At 46.5% G+C, this 24650-nt stretch overlaps 1 protein-coding gene across 2 annotated transcripts in view; it reads left to right on the forward strand.

Annotated features, from left to right (window-relative positions):
- The window catches only part of si:dkey-174m14.3 (brain-enriched guanylate kinase-associated protein), a 25181-nt gene extending 531 nt beyond the window's left edge, over positions 1 to 24650 (forward strand). The window contains exons 1-6 of one of the 2 annotated variants that reach the window (XM_030346001.1): positions 11358 to 11509; positions 13905 to 14066; positions 16395 to 16461; positions 17765 to 17872; positions 18616 to 18696; positions 22223 to 24650. In XM_030346001.1, coding sequence (XP_030201861.1) covers positions 11412 to 11509; positions 13905 to 14066; positions 16395 to 16461; positions 17765 to 17872; positions 18616 to 18696; positions 22223 to 23758 — 2052 coding nt within the window. In that variant the 5' untranslated portion in view covers positions 11358 to 11411 and the 3' untranslated portion in view covers positions 23759 to 24650. Of the gene's footprint in view, positions 1 to 11357; positions 11510 to 13904; positions 14067 to 16394; positions 16462 to 17764; positions 17873 to 18615; positions 18697 to 22222 lie in introns of those variants that run through there. The other variant, XM_030346003.1, reaches the window with a different exon arrangement.

Here is a 24650-nt window from a genome sequence, read left to right on the forward strand (position 1 = left end):
TACAGGAGCGACACACTGTCTCCCGCTCTTGAGGAGATAATAGAATATCTAATCGCTGCAACTCAAGTTGGCGCGAATGAGATTCTGTTTGTGTTTTATTGTGATGCCGGCAGTTGTCGCTGCTGTCATGCGTCTGTCTGAGCTGGAGATGATTGCGTGGCATCAGGAGGGGTTTTTCAACCGGTGGTGTAGTCGCTGGATGTTGGGGTGTTTTTTGTTGTTTAAGGAAATCGATTATTCCGGGGTTGCTGAGGCGGTTTTACCTCAGCTCATTATCATGCGTATCTCCGTGTAGCGTCACCCGTTCACATGGCCGTGGCTCCCACTTGCTTCTCTTTTTCTTTTCTGTTTCTTTTTATTTCTTCTTCCGTAGCTGACAGACCTGTCAACATGAAACAATGGCTCTCGCTGTGTGTTTCCAGGGGAACCACGATCAGCCAGCAAACCGGGTTCCTGATGCACTACAGAAGATTGTTTCGGGGTGTCTGATGTTACAGATGTTTCTTAAAGTATGATCTCTAAATTGTTAACGCGCTGCTATGGCATCGGTGACAGGGGACATGTCGGTAGCCGCGTGCTGAACGAACACGCTGTCACTCTTGGGTTTATAGTTGTTTCAATCAGGTATAAAGACGTAGCAATTATGGATGCTGCCAACAATTAATGATTGATGATGTTACAGATCTGTGACACTGGTTCACTTAAAAGGCCATTAAGAAATAAATCCCTTTTTTATTTCTTTCGTCAAGGCATTATTGTTCTAATCTCATTAGACAGATTCTAATTGAAATGTATTTTAAGCAAATAACTGATGGGAGGGGGAGGGGGGTCTCGAATATTGGCAGGCCGCCACGTCAGTGCAACACTTTCAATGCAACCAGGATACATTTGGTCTGTGTGGCATTGAGTATGTGTGTGTGTACGTCTGTGTGTGAAGGAGACGCTGAGTGATCCTTTGAGAACGTTGATCCCGACACTAGACCCCACCCGACTACTTAGTCTCCTCAACCAACGCTCCTTAACCCAGCCCACCCCCCTCTCCCACATACCCCTCACCCCTTCACCGTCCCAGAGCCCTCCAGACCCCCGGCAACACAAACCCCTCCATCTCTGTTTCTCCAATGTGCCAATAGAGTCCACCCCCCACGACTCAATCCAGGTCAATTGAATCACCACAACGACTTGAATCACGGCCCATAGAAATATCCAAATTGCTGTGATTATTTCTCATGGAAGTTTGCAGGTGAACTTCTAACGGCTAATCAGTGACCTCCTCGACCAATCGCATTCTGGCTTTGGTGATCTCTGTAGCGGATTGGTTGTATAATCTCATTAAGCGATTTTGTAGGCTCAGTTCAAATCTTACAATTGCATGTGACTTTGTGATGGCGGCATATAGATAAGTATTATTTTGGCTCAATATAGGTCTACCTTATGGGGAAAATGTTGATCTGATCGTTGAACCACGGTTCCTGCTGTTTAGGGCTGTGCTAGCACTTGTTAGTTAACCAGTTAGTTTGTATAGGTCTTCTTATAGGTCACACAAAGTAGTAGCTCTCACTGTGACGGCTTCCGGTGCAACCTTTGCCAAAAGCTCCAGCTAGCCCAGCCTTTCATAAAAGGTCATATCTTGATCTTTAATAAAAAACATTTGAAACATTCGAAAGGTTTCGCTACTGCTTGAGCACATACTAGGACTGACATCCATCCCATCAATCCAAAAACTGCTGCTATCCTTTTGTAATACTAATTAGCCTTAAGCCCAAAGCAACTAAGCGATCAATTAAGGGGATTAAATAAAATGGCGTCCTTCTATCGTTTCTATCGATGCACAACAGGATCTAAAAAACATAAAATGAAGATAACATATCACAGAAGGATGCATCGACAACACACAATTAGTGAATATCGTGGACAAATGGATGCAAAACAAGTTTCCATTTGTGCATCAGGGTATTGGGTTGGTTGCATTCTGCGCCGTCTAACCGCCACTTCCACTTCTAATCCTACACACGGCTCCTCTAATAAACACCTCAAAGCCAGCTCATAGACTCAGGATTGTAGGGGTGTGATCTGAATGTGTAGTTTGTACTTTCTCAAAGACCAAGCCATCGCCGTTATTTGTCACCCGCTCGGCTACACAGCCAGGAGGGAAAATAGACTCTACCCATTAAATCAGAAGGAGTGGAAGTAAAAGAAGGAAATAAATAGACTGAAATAAGGTAGAATTTCAATGGATTTCGTGGAACTTAATTATTTTCAATGCGTAATGCACATATTGATACCCCTTAATAACATAATTACAAGTAAATTAAGGACTTCAAAGACCCTTTGAAGACCCGGTAAAATTGCTTAAGGCTTTGATGAGGAGTCATCAAACTACGTTTGGTACTTTAGAATAATTGCAACTTTCCAGCATTAATAAAGTAGTTGTAAATAGTGCATTCATACTGAATTCACTATTTATAAACCATTGTTACAAAATGAATAGTAAACAATTCATAATCACTTATCATTTATTAAAAAGATCATGACCAAAATTGTGTTGAGGATAATTTTTTAAGAATTAGTTGATGACTTACATACAATTTGCAACATATTAATAAGGCTTAAAAAAATGAATGAATGAAATATTATAGCTGTATTTGTATCTCAACTCAAGCAACGAGAGGCTTCTAATGGTGAAACATACATAGTGCAGGTTTAATTATTGATGATGAGCAAAAATATGTCATGGGGACTCAGAAGTTGAACACAATCTGTTATCATTCTGTAATCAAGTGCCAAATGCTTTTCCTAGAATGTTTTCTGGAGTGCATACGTGGTCACACTAATAATATGATCAATTCATTCAACACATTTTAACCACTTAGTTTTAGTTTGAAACCCAAATAATAAAATAGACGTGTAAAAGTTTTCAAATTAACTTCTGCTTAAAGGGCTTGTGAGTTTCAAAAATTTTGTTGCATGTATAATAAAACACAGACAAAAAAGATAACTTGTATAACATTTAAAGGTACGTAATTTCTGCCGCTAGGGATCAGAACAATGATAAAAAACGTAGTTTGATGACGTTGTGAAGTTAGCGTTGGAACATGGGAGTTGTTGTCTGTTCCAACGTTGTCTCTGAACATTTCTATGTCATTTCAATCTAATGAAATAACCACAAGTAACGTTAACTTCCAACTTCCCATTAGACCAGTCCACTACCCAGCTGGATAATGATGTGTAGCCCAGGTGCTATCTGTGGTCAAAAAACAATCATAAGCAGTTACTACAGAAATAAGCGTTTCGCGTTTAACGTTGTGGTAACTTTATAATGGTACCGTACACATATCAGTGTTCATATCCCTATATATTGAACTTCATATATATATATTTCTTTTTTTGAGTTGCAAAGATAGTAAACCACTGTAAAAGTAAAAAAGCTGGTAAAAAAAGCTGTGTTTTTGTAACATACATAAACTGTATATAATACAGGTTAAACTGGCAACATAAACTATATAATACAGGTTAAACGGACGTGATATGGACACTGGTTGAAACTATCACAGGCTTCTTTCAAACAAACAAGCGCTTACAAAATGAGTACTCGTTGAGATGTAGACCGTGCATTTGATTAAAGTTTTTGTTGGTATTCCTGGCATCCCTAATACTGATTTGTTAAAATCTGGATTGATTACACTCAGGTATTCGTCCAGCCGGCTTCACTAAGCCAACAGCAATCTTTCCTGTTGCGCATGATAATGTTTTAATACAGAGGATGCACTGAGAGGAGGGGCTATTCACAGATGGGCCGCTGTCAGTTTGTTGGTTGGTGAGAGAGAGCAAATCAATGTGTTGTGCAGCTCCACAATGAAATACCATTTTACCCATTCAAAATAATTCTATATTTATATGTTTGGGACACACTATCGTTGGCAGATGGTGTCATTCTCTAAATAAAAGTATTGAAAGACAAAAGTAAAGTCTTTATGTGGGAAACATCCAATTGGTGGCTAGTCATTATAGCACATAGTACGCTAGATCGATATTGAAATATGATATTGATAAGTCTCTACTGGATGACTGTCGTGCGTTCCCGCAGATGACAGGGGTTAAAGGAGTTGTTATGACTCCACTGACATGTGTAACGGACCTCACCCAATGTAACGGAACGTGACCCTGAATAAAACCACAGATTTCTCTGGGTTTGAACATAGTTGGAAACATTTGGGATAATGTATGTACACATTTCAACAAAATATATAACATAGGTGTAGAAGAAATGTTTAGAAATGTTATGCGAAAATAGTACCTTCATATCTTTAAAATGATGTAAATATAACAAATCTTAGTTCTCTTGTGGAAAGGGTGCTAGAACATATTTCAACTACTAGCTAATGATCACATTGTGTTTTCCATCTTTGGCTTTCTCCTCCTCTCTCCCTCTATCCTCCCTCCCTCCCTTCTTCTGTCTCATTCTTCCATTTTCTCACCCCTTTTTTATTCACCAGTGACTCTTTCCCTTAGTTATAACACCTTCAGTCTCTTTTGTTCTTTCGCTCGCATTCTCTCTCTGTTTCTCCATTTATTTACTCTCTCCCTTGTCCTCTCTCATTTATTCTTCCCTTCAGCTAGATGCTTTGATTATACCGTTTTTTACTGGCTCTAATTTTATTTTTCTCTTTTTCTATCTTTCCCCTCCTCTTTCCTTCTTTCCCTTTCTCTGCCTGATTTCCACTGCTTTATCTCATAGTTTAAGTTGATTCATCTGTCGTCTGTTTCTGTCCCTCTTTCTGCATCCATCTCACTCTTTATTTCTCTTTCTTCTTTTTATCCCTCTCTCTCTCCCTCTCTCGCTCTGCCTCTCTATCTCTCCCTCTCTGTTTCTCAGCTCCTTCCTCTGGGAGTTATTAAGTGTATATTCTTTTCCCTACCCCATTACATATCCTCCCCTTTGGCATCCTCATCCCCATCCTCACCCCCCCCCCCCCCCCCAACCCCCCCCCCCCACACACACACACACAGACAAACACACATAAACGCAAACCCTATCCTCCAGGACAGAGAAAACAGCCCATTGCTGTTCAATATAAGTCTAATTTCCGATAAAATGTCCTTTTCAAGCGAGCCTCGTCCTAACCCTGAAAGATCCCGTGGCAATAGCTGCTCTCAGGCTCTCCTTGAAGACGGCATGAAATACAAAAGGCTTTTTATCTTAACCATGTTTGCTCGTTTGCTCCTTTCATGATGTGCAAACAATCATTTGCATATAAATTATAATCAACCTTACTTCCTTCCAAAAAGCATGATTATAATAGTCTAACCAATGGTGATTCCTGATTAGGCCCTGAAATAAATACATACAAATATGATTCATAAATATGAAAAAAATATTAAAAGACTTTCAATTACCAATTAAGACGCTTTTAATTACAAATTCGTGTTTGCAATAACCTATGACTTGAATGCTTACTAGATGTATATAAATGGCCCTACCAGACATTGTTAAGACCTTCAACACAGGTTTAACCTGTCGGGGGCTTTAAACATGGCGTAGCCAGCGAAGCGAGCCCCTGTTCAGCTGGGGAGAGGCGGGCTGGGAGATGGGGCTGAACAGCGGACATGCTTTGGTGTTTGGAGGCACCAAAGAGAGCCAGCTGTGAAGGATGAATCAGGATGTTGACGACCAGAGTTCTCTTGCTTTTTATGGGTTATGGGTTTGAGAAAAAGCACACAGACACGCATCGTACATCTCAAGTTACACACACAACACACACACCCTGAGCCCAGCACACAGGCGCACAACCGCCTACACACAATCAGACACATGAGCAAACACTCTCCCTCACTCTCTCTCAGACACGCACACACACACACACACACACACACACACACACACACACACACACACACACACACACACACACACACACACACACACACACACAAGCCCACAAACACAAACACGCACACAAATATACAAACACTAAAGAATGCGTGCACACACACACACACACGCACACGCACACACACACACACACACACACACACACACACACACACTGAACCCAGAGCAAAGCAGTATCGGCCAGTAGCTCTGCAGAGGCGGTGGCTTTGTTGTGTGAGCGGCTGTAATCACTACCTGTCCATTCGCGCTCCACTCGTAAACAATGCAAGGGGGGGGGGGCGGGTTCACCTCATGGTCTGATGTGCGCTTTTACCGAGCGCCAGCACGTGTGTGCCTGCATGTGATGATGTGACAAGAGTAATTATACTGAGCATTAAAAACAAAATGTTCCTTCTTTGAACAACAAGAACATCAATAAAAATTGAATACGATCCTGCTAGAAAACACATTTAAACAATTAAAGGCAGTTCAATATAATATTCCAATGGGGGGGAAATCTCTGTCAGGCTTTCTCATCTGTAATATTTTGTATTGATTTATTGTGTGTTACGAAATACTTTTGTAGAAGACGGCTCGCTCAACCGTCTGCGTAAAAGACGGCCTTTGGATATTATCATCTTTTTTCATTTTATGTTTGTAGTACGTTGGTCAGCCCTATCTCTTTAGAGGGCTTGTACCAGGAATATATAGGTGGGGATTATATCCACAACCAAGGGTTTATGGAGGCAGGAGCGAGGGCAGGGAGGGAGACGTAGTACAAGGATACTGTGGTCATGTCATGTCACGACCATCATGTCAACCGTCAACGTGTCCCGGTGCCATCCTACTCGGTGAGATCATGTACGCCGGTATATACGTGTGTCTCTGTTCTATTTTTAATGAACCGAACCATTTCTGAAAGCTGCCAGTAATTCTCCCTATCTCCTTGGGCTTGGCAGAAAAACATGGCAAATGTTGACCTGGTTTCGGGGGTAGTGCAGCCATCGTGGCCCCACTTAGCGGTACATTTCATTAAAGGCGAATAAAACGTTGAAAAGTGATGACTGAGCGGAGGAGCAAGTCTGAGTGAATTAACAGCCAAGTTGTCATTGATACGTGTTATATTGTGATATCTTGTGTTATATCAACAAATTAGGGCTTCATTTGGTATGCGCTGCTTTCACACCAGGGTGGAGCTGGGTGTTAACAGGTGTCTCTCATTAGATTAATGACGGGGGCATTGAATAGCATTTAGTTCTGCCCGGTGCACCAGTATAGAGGCAGAGCTGTTGGAGGGAGGCTGGCTTTGTAGGCTCTGGTGAACCTTAAAGGAACAGTTCCATATTCATTGTCACCGGCCCCTTGGGTGATTACCCTGCTATGACACCAATTGCATAGAGTGCTCCTTCCCTTGACTCAAGTTAATCGAGAGTCATTCCTTTAAAAACTTTTCTCCTATTCTGTAGTTAGTTTGACATGACCCAGTTGGAGTGTTTCTATCTAGCTAAACTGTAAGCACACAAGGGAGACGCCCGCGGATGTATATAAAGTAACATTTACAGTAAGGTTACCTTAGTCAACCATTAATTAACATTAGCTAATGCAGTTATAATCACTAACTGTCAACGTACAGTTTAACAACAGTAAACTAACGGTCAAGTAATCATTTACTAATGGTGTTCAGGTATATTTACGGTGTTCATGTTAAATAGGCTAATGTGTAGTCAATGGTAATTGCAGTATTTATTTATGCATAATGTAAAAGGGTAAGGTTTAACCCTAACCCAGACCCTAACCCACCTAACATATTCTTAACCCTCACCCTTACCCCTATGCTAATGCTTTTTGAGAATGCTTATTAGTGCATTAAATAATGTAAACTAATGGTTACTAGGCCATTAGCTAGTTGTTATTGAACTGTTAATTGTTAGTTAATGATTATCACTGCATCAACCAATGTTAAAGTTTCATTATTTGAGCCTTATTATATAGTATACAAATAAGTTAACATATTTAATGCATATACTGTATGTATATACATATACATATATATATATATATATATATATATATATATATATATATATATATATATATAATCTAGCACTCTCTAGATTACAGTAGTTCTGCTAGGTTTCTTTTCATCATCTCAGACCCAAACCCACCCTCCATCAGCCCACACACACACACACACACACACACACACACACACACACACACACACACACACACACACACACACGCACACACACGCACACACACGCAGACACACACACACACACACACACACACACACACACACACACACACACACACACACACACGCACACGCACACGCACACACAATCACACACACACACACACACACACACACACACACACACACACACACACACACACACACACAGGGGCTCGCCTGGCGCTCCCTAGGCTCCTGCTTGTTATCCCGGCGGTGGCGGGTGGGGTTGGGTGGGCGGGGCCAGCGTGTGTGCGTGTGTGTGTGTGTGCGTGTGTGTGCGTGTGCGTGTGCGTGTGTGTGTGTGTGTGTGTGTGTGTGTGGCGGGCCGGGCCGGGCGCCGCTGGGTGTTTGCTGCAGTGCGTGAGGAGCTGGCAGGTGGGGAGCCACTGCGCCGTGGTCCCGAGACACCGCCTGACACTGTCTCACCACAATAATGTAACAGCACACACAACAGCACACACAACAACGCACAATGTCCCCCCGTTGTTTTGACACGTCGGTGGGAGGGAGAAGCGATGAGGAGGAGGAAGAAGGTTTTCTGTGGCGTCGGGAAGGTTTTTAATGTTGTTAGTGTGTGACTACGCGGTGCACAAAAAACAAATACACACAAATGCACACACAGGGACACAAACACACACACACCCATCCACCCACACACACACACACACCCACACACACACAAACACAAGCGCGCCCACATGCAGGAAAAACCAGTGCACAAACACACTCTCATAAATCCGAATCTATCTACTAATCCCACACTCGTGTGTGTTTGCAGAAACACACACACACACACACACACACACAGCTACACACACACACACACAAACACACAAGCAGCTGGCCTGCTCCTTCACATATACCTGTATTCAAGTATGAATATCAAGAAAACACACACACACACACACTCACACACATCCGGAAGGTAGGTATGACTCAGAGGGGAGCAGCTGGACTGAAGGCTCCAGCGACAGTGTGGTGAGCTGTCACCGGTCGGGGGAGGATACATTTCTCCTGCAACTCTTCTCCCCGTGCAGAATCAACAACCTCCTCCACAACACTGTACATCTGGAGAGCACCTCTCTTCTCCTTTCTCTGGCTCTCTGTTCATTTCCCCTCTTCTCTGCACCTCTCTCCTCCTCTCTGCTTCTTTCTCCTCTTCTCTGCTCCTCCTTACTCCTCTCTGATTCTTTCTCCTCTTCTCTGCTTCTCTCTCCTCCTCTTTGTTCCTTTCTCCTCTTCTCTTCTCTTCTCCTCTCCTCCGCTCAAATCTCCACCTCTCTGCTTCTCTCCACTATTTGTACCACAGTTCTTCTCTCCTTCTTTATCATCCTCTCCTCTCCTCTCTGCTCATTGCTCCTCTGCTCTGCATTTCTTTGCTCCTCTGCTTCTTTCTCCCCTTCTCTGCTCATCTCTCCACCTCTCTGCTTCTCTCTACTATATGTACCTCATAGATCCTCTCTCCTTCTTTATCATCCTCTCTGCTCCTCCCTTTCTCCTCTTCTCTTCTCCTCTCTCCCCCTCTCTCCTCTGCACTGCTCCTCTCTCCAGCTCTCTGCTTCTCTCTACTCCTTGTACCTCTCAGCTCCTCTCTCATTAGCTAATTTCTCCTCTTAATTGCTCCACATACTTCCTCTCTCCTCTTCTCTCCTCCTTTCTCCTCCTTTCTGCTTCTCTCTTCCCCTTTGTCCACATTTCTGCTTCTGTCTCCTCCTTCTTGCTTCTTACTCCTCCTCTCTGCCCTTATCTCCTTCAGTCAGCTCCTCTCTCCTCCTCCCTGGCCCACTCTCCTCCTCTCTGCTCATTCCACTGCTTCTTTGATCCCCTCTACTCCTTCTTTCTGTTCCTTTCTTCTTCTCTCTCCTCCTCTCTCCTCTGCCTCTGCTCCTTTCGTTTTTATCTGTCCTCCTCTCTCTTCTACTCTGCTACTCTTCCCTTAAGATTGCCAGATTTTGTGTGTGTTTGTGTGCGTGTGTTGATAAACCGACACGTGTGCGCAGCATGCGTTCCCCACACCGCGTTCCTCTGTGCAAATTGTCATGAGATGAACGGATGTAAAATGTTTCCGCAATCTCGAAAATTTGTGAAATAATAAAACACAACTGTCAAAACAGAGATAAAGGCTTGCAGGAGTTTGTGCAACAGGGAACGAGAACGAGCGCACGGAGACTGTTGTGGAGATTGAAATGTCGATGCAGTTAACCAACGTTTTTACATACACACGACTACACCATCGACCCGCAACCTAGCTTATGCGTCCCTATACACTGATTGTGGGTTGTGTTGGGTGAGACATATTAGCTCTCTGCCTGGGCTCAATAAAGGATGGGGGGAGGTCGATTGGGAAAGCGAGAGGGGAAGGGGGTCTGATCACAGTGGTGGGGCTCTGTCTCTTCCAATAAGTAACACAATTTCTCTTCACCCTCGTACGGGGCCTGCACCTTCGCGACGGGGGCCCCCCCGGAGACAAGGGGGTGTGTGGGTGGGTTTGTGGGTGCCATGGTGGGGGGCGGGGGGGATGAGGAACTGTTGGCACGTGTTTCTCCTGCAGGAAGGGGAGAAAATGTTGTAGACATTGTGAGAAAACCTTTGTGTGTGTTTGTCTTTGTGTGTGTGCATGTGTGTGCGTGTGTGTGTGAAAATAATATTCACAAGTTCAGTTTGTTGACGTGTGTGTGTCTATGTGTGTGTGTGTGTGTGCGTGCATGGGCTTTTTTGTATGTATGGCCTTGAACAAAACACTCGCGAGTACAGTTTGTCGACGTGTGTTTGTTTGTGTGTATGCGTGTGTGTGAACAAAATGTTCACGAGTACAGTTTGTCGACGTGTGGGTGTGTGTGTGGCGATGGGTGGGAGGTGTGTGTGGCAATCATACAAATAATTTTGTGTGCATATCTTAAATCTTGTTTGTGTTTATGTGTTTGTGTGTGTGGTCGTGTGTGTGTGTGTGTGTGTGTATGTGTGTGTGTGTGTGTGTGTGTGTGTGTGTATGTGTGTCTGTGTGTGTTGTTTGAATGTGTGTGGGTCTGTGTGTGTGTGTGAGTGTTCGGCTTGTTGGGCCCTCTTCCTCTTACCTAGTTAAAGTGATCAGATCTCATAAAGGATGACCGACCCCCTTTTGCTTTTGCTTTTTTCTTTGGCAGGGTCCGTCAAGATAGAACGGGTGGTCACTCCTCAGGCCAGGCTTAGCCCCCCCACCCGCCCCCCCCCCATCACCACCACCACCACCCCCCCCCCCTCAAAAAAGCCCCCACTGAAGCCTCTTAAAAAACGTACGTGGAGGCGGAACCAATCTAACACATGAGAGGCGGCGAGCACAGAACCACCATGAAAAAGATTTACATTGGCAAGACCGCCCTCAAAGTCTCCCGCAACGGAGCCAAGCACCAGAAGAAGAGGTAAGGGGGGGGCGCTCGCATTCCCTGGCGTCGCCACCTCTCATCACCTCACCTTCTCCTCACCCGTCGCCCGTCCGTTCACCCATAGTCTGCTCCTCCATCCGTCTGTCCATCCGACCATCTGCCCGACAGTCCATCCGTCCGTCCGTCCATCCAGCCACAAGCCATCGGGCACATATTGTCTCTATATATTCGGAGCAATACACCATTTTTTTTAACATCCATGTATATTTACCTAGTGTTTGTTTAGGTGCGGCTAGCTGGTCTTATCTAATAATAACACGTGTTACATTGTGTTTGTCGGCTGGCTGCTCCCACGCGTCCTCTCACCTCTGCAGTTGGCCGACTGAAGGGCTGCTGCTGCGGCGGCGGCGGGTGCTCCCTCTCTCTCTCTCGCTCTCTCTCGCCCACCGCCGTTCAATGGCATGAGAGCACTTCATCGGGTTAGGCAGCGGCGGCGGTTGGCGGCGGTGGCGGCGGTAGCGCGCGCGAGAGGATTTACGCTAGAGCTGAGTCAGCAGGGAGTCACTGGGGGCGCAGGCGTTAGAAACATCTCCCTGACACACACACCTTTACACACGGTCAAGCAGTCACCGAGTCGCTGCTCGGAGAGGAATATCATTCACAGAGAAAATAAATGGATACCTTAAATATTGATTTGAATTTGACTTTTTAAGCCTTAAACTGCACTTGTCTTTAACGGAGCTCGCTAACATAATTCAGTGTTCAACCAAGTCTTTGAGTGCTACCGTCTGTGGGCCATGAAAGCTGGGCCAATAACATTACAGGCTATAACAGTATAGGATGTTATCGCCCAATGTAAGGCAGAGAAGAATCCCGAGCAGTACTTTGCTGGGAGCAAGCAAGAGAAAGAGGGCGTCAACGAACGAAGAGAAGGGCAAAAGCGGAACACATTTCCATCTGCGAGGCGTGAATCCGGAGAGCCGATGATGGAGTTATCAGGCTCTGCTCTGCTGTCTCCGTCAGTCTGTCAATATGGAGTCCATTAGCGTGCCCTAACCCACCCGCACGGCCACCCCTCCTCACACTCACACTGTTAATGGAGCTGCTGGTCTAGGTATGGTGCACGGCACGCACCCCCCAAATAAGAACTAAAAATAGTCGTCACTGCGCGCTGTTCCCTTCTAATTGCATGCTCCGGTGTGCTGTGGTCGGGGCAAGTGGGAGTGTGTGTGTGTGTGTGTGTGGGGGGGGGGGGGTCGAAACAGGGCCCATCCCAGTCAATTGCTGTGATGGATTGGGTGGGTTTCGGCTCATATTTCATCAGGTACATTACGTATCATGAATAATAGTCTTTCCCCCTGTGGATTGTCAAAGGGGGGGGGGCGGGGCTGAGGGGCGGGGCCGTTTCCTTCTTAACGAGGGGACTTTACAATAGCTCAGCCATGAATGACCTTAAGAGGAGGCCTGGTTGGAAATTGTTTCTTTGAGGTTTAAAGGAGCACGACCGGGGTCCTGGTGGTGTCCATTCACAGCCTCATTTTCAAGGCTCGCTCTTGCAACGGTCGTTGTACAAGAGATCCTGGGAGATGATCCTGAGAGTTTGGGCAGGCCAATCACAAGCCAGGGGTGGTGCCTGACCTGTGATTGGGCCGATTGGTCGTGACCTGAGACTGAGGTTTGAACGATTTTATCAGGTGATTATATCAACAGCATGTTCTGGGTCACTGGAAGAACTTTGTACTCACACAAAAGACAGGTCATTCTTTGTGTTTGTAAGTCACAGGCAATGAGCTGAAGTGACCCGTGCAGTCTATCTCTGTCACGTTGGGCTAGTAGATATTGATCAGAGCAGCTACGATCAGATAAGACGCTTCTTTCGGGGGACGGGATGATGCTGTTGCATTCGTCCTCTTGAATAAGCCTGAAAAAAGGCCAAAGTTGTTCTCCCTTTGCTAGAGCCAGGATGTAGGTCTACTGTATTTTGTTGCATCTGCCTGTTTGGTTCGTCACACAAACTGCATTCCTCATGACTCATCAATTTCAGTCACTGTTCCCATCCCATAAAACAAATACCAACATAAGAAAAGAAGCCGTTTCCCAGCTTTATTTATTTGAAATCGTTGACGCTTGATGCCATGTTTCACCTTGTTTGTATGTGTGTGCACGTGTCTGTGCTTGTGTGTATGTGTGTGCACGTGTCTGTGCTTGTGTGTATGTGTGTGCGCGACTCTGTGCGTGTGTGTTTGTTTGTATGTGTGTGTGTTTGTGTGTGTGCGTGCGTGTCTGTGCGTCCATGCGTGTCTGTGTGTGTGCATGTGTGTGTGTGTGTGTGTGTGTGTGTGTGTGTGTGTGTGTGTGTGTGTGTGTGTGTGTGTGTGTGTGTGTGTGTGTGTGTGTGTGTGTGTGTGTGTGTGTGCGTGTTGGCCCGCAGCTCCCTGCTGGAGCAGAAGGAGGACCTGCGGAAGCGGCTGTCCTTCACCACCCACAAGCTGGAGCTCCTGGAGAGCGAGTTCGACTCCACGCGGCAGTACCTGGAGACGGAGCTGCGCCGCGCCCAGGAGGAGCTCGACAAGTTCACCGACAAGCTGCGCAGGTAGGGGGGGCGGCGCCGGCAAGGGGGTTGGGGGACGGGTAGGGTGGGGGGGCTGCTCCGTCAGGGAGGGTGGGGGTCAGGTAGGGTGGGGGGGTGCTTCTCCATCAGGGAGGGTGGGGGGGTGCTTCTCCGTCAGGTAGGGGTGGGGGGGTGCTTCTCCATCAGGGAGGGGTGGGGGTCAGGTAGGGTGGGGGGGTGCTTCTCCATCAGGCAGGGTGGGGGGGTGCTTCTCCATCAGGTAGGGTGGGGGGGTGCTTCTCCATCAGGTAGGGTGGGGGGTGCTTCTCCATCAGGTAGGGTGGGGGGGTGCTTCTCCATCAGGTAGGGGTGGGGGGGTGCTTCTCCATCAGGTAGGGTGGGGGGGTGCTTCTCCATCAGGTAGGGTGGGGGGGTGCTTCTCCATCAGGTAGGGGTGGGGGGGTGCTTCTCCATCAGGTAGGGTGGGGGGTGCTTCTCCATCAGGTAGGGTGGGGGGGTGCTTCTCCATCAGGTAGGGTGGGGGGGTGCTTCTCCATCAGGGAGGGGTGGGGGTCAGGTAGGGTGGGGGGGTGCTTCTCCGTCAGGTAGGGGTGGGGGGGTGCTTCTCCATCAGGTAGGGTGGGGGGTGCTTCTCCATCAGGTAGGGGTGGGGGGGTGCTTCTCCATCAGGTAGGGTGGGGGGGTGCTTCTCCATCAGGTAGGGTGGGGGGTGCTTCTCCATCAGGTAGGGGTGGGGGGGTGCTTCTCCATCAGGTAGGGGTGGGGGGGTGCTTCTCCATCAGGTAGGGGTGGGGGGGTGTTGCTCTGTCAGTTCTCGCGGGGGAACTGACGAAGTGACTTACGATAACAAGGTGGAGAACAATCCAATAAGAGCATTGGAGAAAGCTGTGAATTGAAAGGTGATAGGTACGACTCATGAGCTAGTTTCAGCGTAATTAGTTTCTATTTGTGAGTGGAATGCTCTCGGCACATTTCAGACCATTCAGGGCATCTCTGCCCTGATTTGTTTAGGGGATTCATCTTGCCTGTCAATCACAAGTGAGCACTCCTCAGTGGGGGAGACATGTGGGGCAGGAGGGAACAGAGTGGGAGGAGGTGCTTTTGGGGTTGCTTAGTTTCAGCTTTAATTGGGCTGCATGGGCACAATGCTACGTTTAAACTAGATTGCTGTAGGAATCGATTGGTTTGTTGGTTTCTGAAAGGCTAATATGAATGAGCCGCACAATTTTAGTAATACTGACCGTAATTGGTCGTTTTTTTTTTTATTTTGTAGTTGTTTCATTCTTATTGTTTGTATAAAAGCTCCCCTCTTGAGAAAGTGCAAGTGACGGGAAAGTGTAGGAGGTGTGAAGGCGCAAGACTAGCTTGAAAGTTTGATTAACGCTGGGTTCTGTTCAGTTCTGTCACACAGCCATGCACGCACAAAGAATTAGTGTTACAATAATTGTTCTCTTTCTTCACTGCCCCTCAGCTGTCAATATATTGAAACAAAGGGAATAGGAGGATTGGTATGGGCCTAATACTGATTTTTTTGTGTGGGAGGAGTACACGATTTCTGATGGAACGTTTAGCTATGTGGTCAACACGTTACCTAACCCAATAGGAATTAACGCACTGTGTTTCAGTTTATACCTGCTGTTTTTTTATTAAAAAATACAATGTAACATTTCTGTGATAAGATCAGCCTTGTTTTCATACAGTCAAGGGCTGCCTAATCTTTAATCAAATCCCCTCCCACAGGGAAAACACATACATTTCTAAAATGAGTCTTTCGGGCAACAATCTGAGCTAACTAGGTACTGTTGCCCAATCAGGGACACCGGCATATCACCTGACTTCCCTCACCACACAGAGCAGACGCCTTGATGAATCTGTAACTGCAGCCGTGTGAGATGAGGGAACATAAGCTCATTGTAGTTCTTCAGCGTTTCAATAAAGTTGAGATCCAGTGTGTGTGTGTGTCTGTGTGTGTGTGTGTGAGAGTGCCAGTCCTACCCTGTATACCCTGCTTCATCTTAATGCATATCTGTATCTGTATGTGTGTGTGTGTGTGTGTGTGTGTGTGTGTGTGTGTGTGTGTGTGTGTGTGTGTGTGTGTGTCTTTGTGTGTCTTTGTGTGTGTGTGTGTGTGTGTGTGTGTGTGTGTGTGTGTGTGTGTGTGTGTGTGTGTGTGTGTGTGTCTGTGTCTGTGTCTGTGTATGTGTGGGTGGGTGCGTGCGTGCGTGCGTGCGTGCGTGTGTGTGCGTGTGTGTGTATGTTTGTGTGCATGTGCGTGGGCAACTGTGCGTACGGGCATTGAGCGAGGAGTGTTATTGGCTCCACAGCAACACTGTGCTTTGTCGCCTGTAGAATACAGAGCAGCTACTCGGCATTGCAGAGGATCAATCAAGATCTGGAGGAAAAGATTCACAGAAATGTAAGTGGTCTGCCCACTTGTTTGTAGTGCATTGCTCATGGCAATGCACTTATGTGTCCCTGGCTTATGTGTCCCTTCCTGTACAAAAACCAAAAGGGGAGTTGAGAAAATTCATGCAAACCATGCTGTTTATATCATGGTTTTACCTACATAGGAACCCATTGGGAGCTGAAATGTGTATGTGTAATTAATTCTGGCTTATTTTAATTGGACACCCTCCTGCTGACATCTAAGCAGTAGCATAAGACGTTTGTCTTTGGCGCTGGAGATAAAATGAACCAGGTAGCAGAGGATCATCGTTCAACCACCATTAACGATGTGCCTTTCCCGCCGAAAGAGAAAGGCTTAATCTATAATGAGGGCCACTAGTTTGGGAGATAAAAGACTATGACAGCTGAGAGTTAGGACCCAGGGGTCAATAGCGAGGAGGAATTGGAGGTCACGCAGACTCATGTGAGAAAATAAGTTATTGCTGCGTTAAGAGAAACTTTAACAGCTCCTTTGTCGTGTGCTATTGATTCATTGTGGCGTTGAATAGGTTGAACATTTCATTCATTATGGGCCGGTGCTGAATGGGTTTGCCCGTGAAGCTTCAACCACCATAACAGTGTCAGCACATTGTCATTACAGCAGAGACAAACGTTACACAGCCAGATTGGCAAATGCATTTGTTTCTGTGCAGTCAGTCACTGACGATTGGTCGGTGACCTTTTGCGAAACCCCGCTACAGGTTTAGGCCTGAAAGAGGTTAAAAAAGCTTAGTGTCTTCAACAAACACCGTTGCTAATGTTTGCATTCTTAGGCAACTTATTAGGCAGTTATTTCATTCATAGCTGGCGCTAATAGCCTTGATTATTTGTTCAGTGTTTGCGGGTATAGCTGAATGTGTTCGCTTCATAGAATGGAAGTTAGTCTGTTTGTAATTTTTCAAGCGTTGCATTTGTATATTGTGTATTCATATTGGCTCATTAGTTTGGCAACACTATTTATCTCCCATTTCATCACAAGCTATTACTCTAAAAAACAGTAATGAGTGTGTGTGCAACAACAAAAAGCATTGTCACATTTCCACACTGTGGTCGGCACGCTTTCAACCAATTCCCGGCGTGATGCATTTCAATAAATATTTCATAATTCAATCGTGGCATTCGTAAAGTGCTTCTCAAGACACCGAGAACTCATTAAGTAGTGAAGCGCCAGAAAAGTGGATACTTTGGCAACTAAGCCCCTCCCCCTCCCCCTCCCCCTCCCCCTCCCCCTCCCCTCCTCCTCCCCCTCCCCTCCCCTCCCCCTCTCCCGGCAGACCCAGCACCACGACGATGAGAAGCGGGCCCTGAGCAGGGAGATCATCGTCCTCAACAACCACCTGATCGAGGCCAAGCTCACCATAGAGAAGCTGCAGGAGGACAACGTGAGCGTTCACTGTCTTGTGACACATATTGGTTCATTTGTCTGCAGCAGCGACTTTACGATTTAATATCACTGTTTTAAAAATGCTAAATTGCTATAATTATTTCATTCGAGCCAATTTAAATGACTGGATTGCTTACCTAGTGCACACTCTCCCCGGGCTGCACGCATTGCGTGCAGCCCGCATTGTCTTCCACATGGGTAGACAAACCTTTGGCTCCATGATATCATTTAAGAGAAAAGCAAAAACTTTTTTAGTGAATCGTTATTATTTGTATTCTCCTCTAGGTTGAAATCCTTTCAATCAGCAGACAATGTGTTGTTATTATGCAAATGCCACTGCTTTTTAAAGAACATTCAAAGTGCTTCCTGATTGACAGCCGTCCATAAAGAGGCCATTTCCCAATTTCTAGTTGCTGCGTCAATGGTTGTGATATTACTGATATTTTCATTATAATTTTTTTTATACTATTATGTTATACTATGTATATCCACACACACACAAACACACACACACACGCGCACACACACACACACACACACACACACACACACACACACACACACACACACACACACACACGCTATTAACGTACTACAATATTTTAATCATAGGATGTGGAAGGGAAGCGAACACCTCCCCTGGTCATAATCCAATCCATAACATCCATACCATGCTCTATACATTCCTCCAAGATAAGTGACCAGGCCACAGCCGCCTCACACGTTCCTGTGCTTCCTCAGGAGCTGTACAGGAAGGACTGCAACCTGGCCGCCCAACTGCTCCAGTGTAACAAGGCTGTGTACCGGGCCCAGCTCTCTGAGGTAAGCCCTCACACAACACCATACTGTCCAATACCCTGTCAAGCCCTCTGAGTTACGCCTCCACAGTAAGTGAGTTGTTATCGCAAAGCCTCTGTGTTATTAGCATGCGTGATAGCATTTTTTTTATTTAGATTTATTTTTTTTAAAAGATCTTGCTTTTTTCTAAAACCTTAAGACACAATTGGATATCGGCATTGGAAATATCCTATCTGCATTACTCACTGGACATTAGTTAAAACATATACATTTCCTCACAAAGTACTGTAAAATGATTTATAGACATTTTAATTCAAGGGGTCTTTGCCTTGGACAGTACAGCAGTGCTGATCCCGAAGAACTGCCATTCAGAGAGCGCTTCATCTTTAGGTGGGGTCAAAGCTGTATGTTTGGTGTCGAACCCAGTTTGTACAAAACAACCTAAAACCATTAGCCTGACATCGCTTGACCCATTCCCAAATGCCTTTTAGTCTGGCACCCCTCAGTTAATTTTCGATTTCCAAGGGCTGTACTCAATAGACGCAGACCAAAACCCCTTGGGGCAAAACTGGATAGACCAGAACCAATCTGAACCATTTGTTTATGCAAATACATCAACAGTGTACAGTCCTCTGTACTGTCATCGTATCAAACCCGCCATATAACAGTTAAACTGTTGTGATTGGCCAGACCCGGGCCAGGTCTGCTGGGAATCTGTCTGAACGGGAGGGCAGCCAGACACATTTGCCAGAGCCGATAAAACATGGGCTCGCAGATTCTTCTGGTGCTAGGGTCATGAAACCGTATATTCCCATAATAAAGCCTCAGAAGGTGCAGGCAATTTTCTGCCTGCACCTGAAAGTCTGACCTTTAATATACATTTTTATTTCTTTAGTCAACAGCACTGAATCATAACAAGCGCCGTAAAATAATTGTAATTGTGAAGAGATTGATCATGTAATTATATAGCACAAACACACACACACACACACACACACACACACACACACACACACACACACACACACACACACACACACACACACACACACACACACACACACACACACACACATTATTGGCAGGCTAGCCACAGGTGTATGTAACGTGACTCACAGTCTTTTGTTTCATTAAACTCTACGAGGGCTCCGGTATTCTGTATTGGGCCACTGGCTTAATTAGTGTTATGAGATACGGCTGTGTTACCCCGCTAAGCACGCTGTGACACCGTTCCACGTGTGTGAGATACAAATATATAATACAAAAACATACAAATATACACATATACAAATATACACATATACAAATATACACATCAACAAATAAACAAATATACATATACAAATATGCAAACATACAAATGCAATACAAATACAACGGCACATTATGCTCAACCATGTCACACACGCATTGATATGTGTGTGTGTGTGTGTCTGTATGCATATACTGTGTGTGTGTTACGCCAGTTTGATCACCAGTTTGTTGGCACTGCTTGTGCTGGTTCAGCTCTGGGCCCTGGGCCTCGTCCGCGTGACAACAGCAGATTTGTAATCTGGGTCCGGGTCCATACACCCTAAAAGAATGGATGTCCACTTTTTGCCCGAACGGCTGACTGGAAATATCAATGTGAGCGGCGATGCGATCGATGGCGATGCAAAGCTCTTGAAAGCTGAAAGCCCAGTGCCAGAGGCAGCAGCAGAGTACAGCAGCAGAGTGGGCCGAGCCAAGCATATGCATATGCATATGCATATGCGTATGCATGCCGTGGCATTATGTAACACAAAGATGATGCATGTGGTATGTTCCTTATCTGCTCTCTGTTTGTCCAACAGCAGTGGGCCCTAGGGAGACACATGAAAGTGGGGGACACTTTATAATACCTGTCAGTAATAAGTCATTATAAGCCTTGAGTTGACAATGAGCAAATCGTAAGCAAATCTTAAATATAGATCGGTAGATGATTAATAAGTGCTCAGCCTACTAGCCTATCATGTCGCCTGTACCTATTGATCGGCTTATCTATCCATCATAGATGGTGGTGGCCATTTGTGATGTCACAAGAGAGACGATATTGACATGGTATCGACAGCACACCTGGTGGTGAAATAGTTTCCCTTTAACATAGCCCTTATTAATCATCTGCAAATGTGAATTAATGTTTTGTTAATGATTAGGTCATCATTAATTATAGTCTTACACATGCCTAAGACTGAACGTTTTTATAGAGTGTTACCTGAAAGTAAATCAATGAATGTTACCAATGCTACGAATGCACTGCTGCTTGGACCCTGAAGCACATTTCACATAGTTTGATTTGTGCGTTTTGTATGTCACCCTCCAACGTATTAACACGTAAAAAGTGGGTGTTTAATTATGGGCTTCAATATCTGAGCAGCACATGAAGGCTCATTTTGCTCACATGTGAAACAATAGGCGCGCTGAAAAATGTGTGGACAGCCATCGCCTGGCGTTTAGCGTGTTCAAAGTTGTAAATTATTATGAATAATTATCCATTCAGTGTCCCAGAAATTGGCATGGCTCCCGTTTCTCCCAAGTTATAATTAGCTTGCATCTCCTTGCCAGCCGGCTAGATCCATGTTGGCTGTGTGCTGCAGTTGCCCTAAAGCTTGTTGCTATGGAGAAGCAGACACAGAGGACGGTACATGCAGAGGGCTATCGTTGAGGAGGTATGGACTGGAAAGGAAATGTCTGTCAGCCATGGATTTACTTCTCCCCTCAGTCCTGAACTATGGAGTTTGGCACAGTGATCACAATCAGTGTGTGCGTTTTAATGCAGGTTTTTTTTTATTTCTGCAATGTAAAAATGTCACTGCTTTATTGATTGCACCCCAAGAATCGATAGCACACAATTCCCACTCTGCAATAAATACAAGACCGACAAAACGGCTTAATAAATGAATGAATGTATTGCTATATATAACAGAAGAATTCATTAATAATACATGAAAAACATAGTGTTCAGGCATGGCATAATGTCTCTTCATGCCAGGCTATATAAAAAAAAAAATATATATATATATATCTATATATATTGCATTATATTATGCATGCAATCTGCTGAGTATGCAATTTCCATTATCCAGCAGTGCATTAGAGCAGAAACGCTGCTGAATCTGTTCCAAGTGGTACAAACCTTGTACATCATTCCTGAAGCCCAGCAGGATTACGACACAGCTATGCTGATACAGTGACAGATCACACACCATTGTTCCACTCCTTTCCATAATGCATGATGAAATTCAGCCGTTAACTCGTACTAACAATTTTGCAAAGATGCAAAAAAAAGATGCAAGATGGAAAAAAACATTGTCCCATTTTGGAGATGGTGACAGAATGGACGGGGGAGACAGCTATAGAGCTATCGGCGGGAAAATGATCATGTCAAACTGTCAAATTCGTTTAGACAAGTTTACATTTCCACACAGAGGGATGTGTTTCATTACGGGGTTGTCTTGAACACCGACAGGTTTTGGGGTTCCTCTCCCCCTTTAACCAGTGCTCTCCTGGTCATTGTGCTCTATCCTCCCAGCTGCCTGCAGACCTTCAGCAGCGGGTCACCCTGCACCTGGAGGAGTCCTCTCTCGGCCACCCCTCCTACGCCGACTCCGTCCCCGGCTCCGTCATCGCCGAAGCGCTGGAGAAGGCCGACGAGGCCTGTAGCAGCAGCCAGGCCTCCCACTCGCCTAGCCCGCCACCCCAGGAGCATGGCTTCCTCATGGACACCTTGGGCAGGGTGGACCGCCCCCGCTCCGGCCAAGTGCTGGGCCTTGGCTTCGGCCTCCGCGCGGCTTACAAAACGGACCTGTACAGCAGCGACACGGCCCTGTACTGCCCGGACGAGCGGCTCCGGGAGCGGAGGCCCAGCATGGACCTCCACGGCCAGAGGAAGCTGCTCTACGGGCCCCAGAACTCCATGGACAGCAACCCGGAGGAGGCCCCGGTGGCGCTGAGGCCCGGCTTCTCCCAGGAGCACTTTGGGGGCAAGTTCCCGGGCTCCAGCACCTACTCCAGTTTCAGCGGGCCGGGCTCGGAGGACAAGGGCGAGGGCCCACCCAGCAGCGGGGGGTCCTCGCCCCACCTCCACTCCCTCTACATGGAGTGGAGGGACGCCGGCGACTACGAGCGCAAGAGCAACTCCTCCTGGGAGCGGGACAGCCCCGGCGGCTTCTCCATCGGCGCCCACCCCTTCCAGCAGGCGGAGCTGAGCCACCACCAGCACCCACACCACCAACACCACCAGAACGGCAGCTCGCCCGTGTACAGCCGCACCATGTCCTCCTGCTTCAGCGAGCCCTACGAGCCGCTGCCGCCCTCCTCCTCCCCCAGCGTGGCCTACGGGGACAGCCGCCGCGGCAGCGCCCTGGCCCCGGGCGAGGCGGAGGAAGAGGAGGAGGAGGAGGAGGAGCTGATCGGCCGGTGGCGGCAGCTGAGCGTGGAGGACCTGAGCGCCGCCGCGTACCGCAGCCCCGGCCGCGCCTCCCCCTACAGCTTCTCCGAGCAGCACTTCTCGGTGCGGCCCTCCAAGATCCGCCTGGGCCCGCTGTACAGCAGCTTCCAGGAGGGGGCCGACTACTACCCGCACCAGGGGGCGGCCGACTCGGTGTGGGGCGGCGGCGGCGGCGGCGGCGGCAGCGGCAGCCCCAGCTCGGAGCGCGGCCCCGTGATGATGATGGGCCGGCAGTGCCACAGCGCGCAGGCGCACCTGTACCGTGCCAAGGAGGACAGCCAGGAGTCGGAGAACAGCCTCTACCACTCAGGGAGCTCCAAGGACCTGGAGGGCAGCGTGGGCGGGGCGGGGGCCGTCGGGGCCGGGGAGGAGTACACCCCGGCCAGCCCCACCAGCTCCGGCGAGTCCCTGAACCGGGGGGCCACGCTGGAGATGCAGGCGGCCGAGCTGCAGCACTATCAGGCCGAGATGCAGCACAACCTCCCGCCGCAGGGGAGCCAGACGTCCCCCCCGCCTCCCCCGCCCCCTCCCCCTTACAGCCAAAAATTTGGTACCCTGGGACTCTCCAGGAAAGACAGTCTGACCAAGGCCCAGTTGTACGGAACTCTTCTGAACTGAAAGAAACTCAGCGTTCTTGGTTTAGTTTTGTTATAATTGATCATTGGTATACAGGACGCGACTTGGCATGTGTTAGCCCAGCCGCTAATAGCGTGATCGTGACCAGAATGTTGTTTTCTTTAAGTATCAGGGTGCCTGGGAATAAGGAGTTATATTGCAGTATCATGAGCGTATAGTAATCATGGCTTACTGATACAGGGCTTTGGATGTAAAACAATGGAAGACAACTGCTTTCATTCCATTAGGGAAATCTAAGCAACAAGCGATTGAAGATGGACGTCTTTTAAGAATGTAAATGTGTTTGAAGTTCAAATGTAAAAAACAGAAATGGCGATATTCAAATTCTTATAATGGAGTGATATTTTTTGTATGTATGTTGTTAACATGCCATAAACAACCAACTGAATATGAGCGTTTTTTGAGAAACGCAGAACATGTACATACATTTCAACAAGAAACTGCCAACCAGCTAGTGGCGAGAGAGACGTATGAGAAAGATATTTTATGCCAACACAGCACACTCGATTGGTTTCAGTTCATTATTTTTTAAGTTGACTGGAAGTGTGTCAGCCACCAGATCTAGAGATATAAATTCTGAAAAGTGAGTGTAAATTTTTTCCTTTTTCTTTCTTCGTTCCTGAAATAAATTACAAGGTATGGATTGATGTATCATTTTATTATTAATGGTCAGTTTTGGAGAAGTATGCTTCTTTTTGGTTAATGTAATGTTTGCTATATATCCCAGAGATTACCGTTTCCTATTCCCATTCTACCTCAAATTTGGATTGCCCACATCCCTAATGAAGCCACTGCAACCCTGTTTCTATGACAACAATGCATGTATCTATATTTCTGTTGTTTTGTTGCCATAATAAAGCACAAATTAACCCAA

Source organism: Gadus morhua, chromosome 21, assembly GCF_902167405.1.
Source record: "Gadus morhua chromosome 21, gadMor3.0, whole genome shotgun sequence".
In the NCBI taxonomy this organism is placed as follows: Eukaryota; Metazoa; Chordata; class Actinopteri; order Gadiformes; family Gadidae; genus Gadus; species Gadus morhua.